The following is a 3,452-nucleotide window of genomic DNA, read 5'->3' as shown; positions in this document are numbered from 1 at the left end:
ACTGATATTAGTGTGTTTATGAGTCTTATCAAAATGTTTTCAAAAGAGTTTTATTGAGTCAAGAAGGGGATAATGAACTTATTAGATTTTTACTTGTTGTCTAACCACTCTTTAGCACCATTATAGACTTACTGATTGCATATAGTACTAAAAATACTAAAGTGGATCAACCTGTCAACTATTCACACTTGCTGAGATTGTTTGAAGGAACCAAAGCTGACCTCCAACACTAAACCTGACACAACTGTTTGTCTTGGGGCTTGGTATACATGAGATCAGATTCTTCAAACAAGTCTGGAAGGTAAACCCTTGTGTAGATTTATCACCTTTTCTCTCTCTATTTCGACCCTAGATTTATAGGTAGAGATATTTATTTAAAAAAAAAACGAAAAAAGAAAGAAAAAAGAAATATATATATAATAGTTGTTAGTTAGTTGGAATCCGAACATGACTTGGTGGCTACAACCATTAAGGCTTGCTTCATAAGGATTCCAACAAAAAGAATTCGAACGGTACTTGGTGGCGGCAATCATCAAGGTTTGATTCACATGAATTCTTAGATATAGGTCAAAAAGAAGTGAACACGACTTGGTGGCAACCACCATTAAGGCTTGATTCATGGAAGTCTGTCTTTGATCTTGCAATATAAGCAGACTTTGACTAAAGAGAGAAATTAGTAGAGAGAAAAGATAAGAACTAACTTTTACCTGCAGATCCAGATACTTGTTTGAAAATCCTTGCATCATGTGATCGATCCTCCCAAGGTAAAGTCTGCACTTTTATTTATGTTAAGAAATGAGGTTGGTAGAGGGGAATGTCAGACATGATTTGCTAAGTTGTTGGCTAGGTGAATTTGGTTGCTAAGCTAGGATATGGTATAATGTGCTTTTGTGATTAGGACTTCTTAGATGTGGATTGCAATATTGTAGAGGTGATGATTTTAAGTTTTAAATCATGTGAGTTCCTGGTTTTTTCAAACCTCTTTCAGAGAGATTGTCTGTCTGTTTTGCTTGAGGACAAACAAAATGGTAAGTCTAGGGGAGTTGATATACCATGGATTTCACCCATTATTATCCATGGTATATAGGTGTTTTAATATATATTTACTAGGATATATATATAGTCTATTTAGAGTATTTATAGGCTCAGGGACGATTTGGAGGAATGTGGTGATTTTGGTGTCTTTTGGAGCCTTTTGAGTGCAGAGCTGCACAGACGCGTCAGATGTCTAGCTATGGATGGAGATCTTCCCACCGTTAGATTGAGCCCATCTTTTGACACAAGATATATCTTTGAGTTAGCTTTCCAATTCCGCAGGTTTGAGGTCAATCAGCATCCTGTAGCAGATGATATACCCGTTTTACTGAAGAGTGGTCAGTCTGCCTCGCGAGAGGAAGCTGTCGAGGAGATGAAGGACTGTCGATCGATGGTGCACCCTTGCCATCGATCGACAGTGATGCCAGAATGTGGGCTGAGCATATTTTATGACCGACTGAAGCCCAGAAACAACCACAAATTACCAGAATACCCTTGGACGATCTGAAACCCTATTTATGTTATTTCTAAGCCAATATTGACGGCTATGCTCTCTATTATTCATTATTCTTGTTTTAGGGTTTGAGAGAAGATCAATTCTCCTTCAGATATTGATTGGAACTCCATTGGTTTTACCATTGATTTATCTATCTATTATTTAGACTATGTTTTGTGTTACTGTTTGCATGTCTGAGTAATTCATCCTGTTAGGTTTAGGGATTCTATGAGCTTAATGTCATATTGATAATCTGTTACGATTGCTAGGGTTTGTTTACTGATTTCTACAACAGGGTAGCTTTTAACACTAGGATCTAGAATAGTTAGAAAAGCACGATAGTTTGACTGTTTGTGTTGTTATTTTTTACTGATTTTACTTGTAGACATCGCCATACAGAAAGTATCTTACTAAGTCTGAGATTCAGAAAATATAGTTACAAGCCCACAGTTACTCAAGCAGAAGCGTCTCTACTCTCAGGTGCTCTCTTCCTCCCCAACCAGAAGCGACTTGGTGATTTTATCAGTCAAACCTTCCACATAAGATAACAAATATCCTGATCCAGAGAGTTCATGGTAATGAATCCATGGAAGCTTTGATGCGATGTAAAGCTGAAGCTTCACTGGCACAAACCTATCCTCATCGCCATGCCATAGGTGAACTGAGCTATTGTTGTTCGGGAACGGATCTTGAAGGTTTAAAGGATCAAACTCCCATCTTGAAAATCCAACTTTCAAATCTCGGTGTATGCTTTCGTATTCACCCTGTTGTCTTATGTATGCCTGAACCAAAAAAAAAAAAAAAACACATCATTTTGAATCTAAATCATCTTCTCAAAAGTGTTGCAGTAAGTACCATACCGCACCAAGATTTTGTATATGTTCCTTGTACCAGATTTGGGCTGAAACCTCCGAGCTTAGACACGACCTCCATGTCCTGACGGGAGAAAATAACCTTGTTACCCGCAATCACATTGGAGAATGGGAACCATTTCTGAGTGTTCCACCAATATGTAAGCCAAGGAGCATGGTGAGCCACTCTAAGAGCCCACTGATCTGCAGGAGGCGTTAAAGAGAAAGCTTCTCTTGTTATGTCTCTCGGTAAGTTTCTCCACCAGTAGTTAATCACCGGTCCTAAAAGCGCCGCTCCTGCTAACCTGTTAACGAAAGAAAACCACCCTTCAAACAGATGTCATAAATGTAATCAGACACAAGACAGTCTTGACTAAAGTACCTGTCATTGATATCTTGCATATTTCCATTGTTTTATTCATTCACCCATGTGCATTTTGATCATATAGACTAGGATTTAGCCATGTTTAGGTTACATTTTGCATACATGAGTCTTTATCAGGTATTGGAGTACCACATGGAGTTCTTGGAGACATATGGGTGCATTTGGAGCTCAAAAGAGGTGATAAAAGTGATCATTGGACGAGCAGTGCATGGGAGCGACCTCACCGGAGCAACACCGTGAAGTCGCTGTGACACCCCTTCAGAGCGACTTGGCCAGAGCGACGCGGAGAAGTCGCTCGCGTTTTCATCGCTCGGAGGCATGAGAGCGACCTTACCAGAGTGACGCGGAGAAGTCGCTCGCGTTTTCATCGCTCGGAGGCATGAGAGCGACCTTACCAGAGTGACGCGGAGAAGTCGCTCGCGTTTTCATCGCTCGGAGGCATGAGAGCGACCTTACCAGAGTGACGCGGAGAAGTCGCTCGCGTTTTCATCGCTCGGAGGCATGAGAGCGACCTTACCAGAGTGACGCGGAGAAGTCGCTCGCGTTTTCATCGCTCGGAGGCATGAGAGCGACCTTACCAGAGTGACGCGGAGAAGTCGCTCGCGTTTTCATCGCTCGGAGGCATGAGAGCGACCTTACCAGAGTGACGCGGAGAAGTCGCTCGCGTTTTCATCGCTCGGAGGCA

The 3,452-nt window shown here is 41.3% G+C and overlaps 2 protein-coding genes across 2 annotated transcripts in view; one reads left to right on the top strand and one right to left on the bottom strand.

Annotated features, from left to right (window-relative positions):
* The window catches only part of LOC106330605, a 4,218-nt gene extending 2,367 nt beyond the window's left edge, over positions 1 to 1,851 (top strand). The window contains exon 4 of the mRNA XM_013769046.1: positions 1,801 to 1,851. Within this exon, the coding sequence (XP_013624500.1) occupies positions 1,801 to 1,851 (51 nt within the window). The remainder of the gene's footprint in view (positions 1 to 1,800) is intronic.
* A 19-nt stretch (positions 1,852 to 1,870) lies between these two features.
* LOC106330604 lies at positions 1,871 to 2,792 on the bottom strand. Its single transcript, XM_013769045.1, has 3 exons — positions 2,765 to 2,792; positions 2,423 to 2,709; positions 1,871 to 2,313 (listed from the first exon to the last, which is right to left on the bottom strand). The coding sequence occupies exons 1-3, from the start codon at positions 2,790 to 2,792 to the stop codon at positions 2,008 to 2,010; spliced, it is 621 nt and encodes a 206-aa protein (XP_013624499.1). The 3' UTR covers positions 1,871 to 2,007.
* Positions 2,793 to 3,452: the final 660 nt, after the last annotated feature.

This window comes from Brassica oleracea, chromosome C3 (assembly GCF_000695525.1).
Source record: "Brassica oleracea var. oleracea cultivar TO1000 chromosome C3, BOL, whole genome shotgun sequence".
NCBI lineage: Eukaryota > Viridiplantae > Streptophyta > Magnoliopsida > Brassicales > Brassicaceae > Brassica > Brassica oleracea.
The sequence above is the reverse complement of the archived record's forward strand: the minus strand, read 5'-3'. Positions and strand labels throughout refer to the sequence as shown.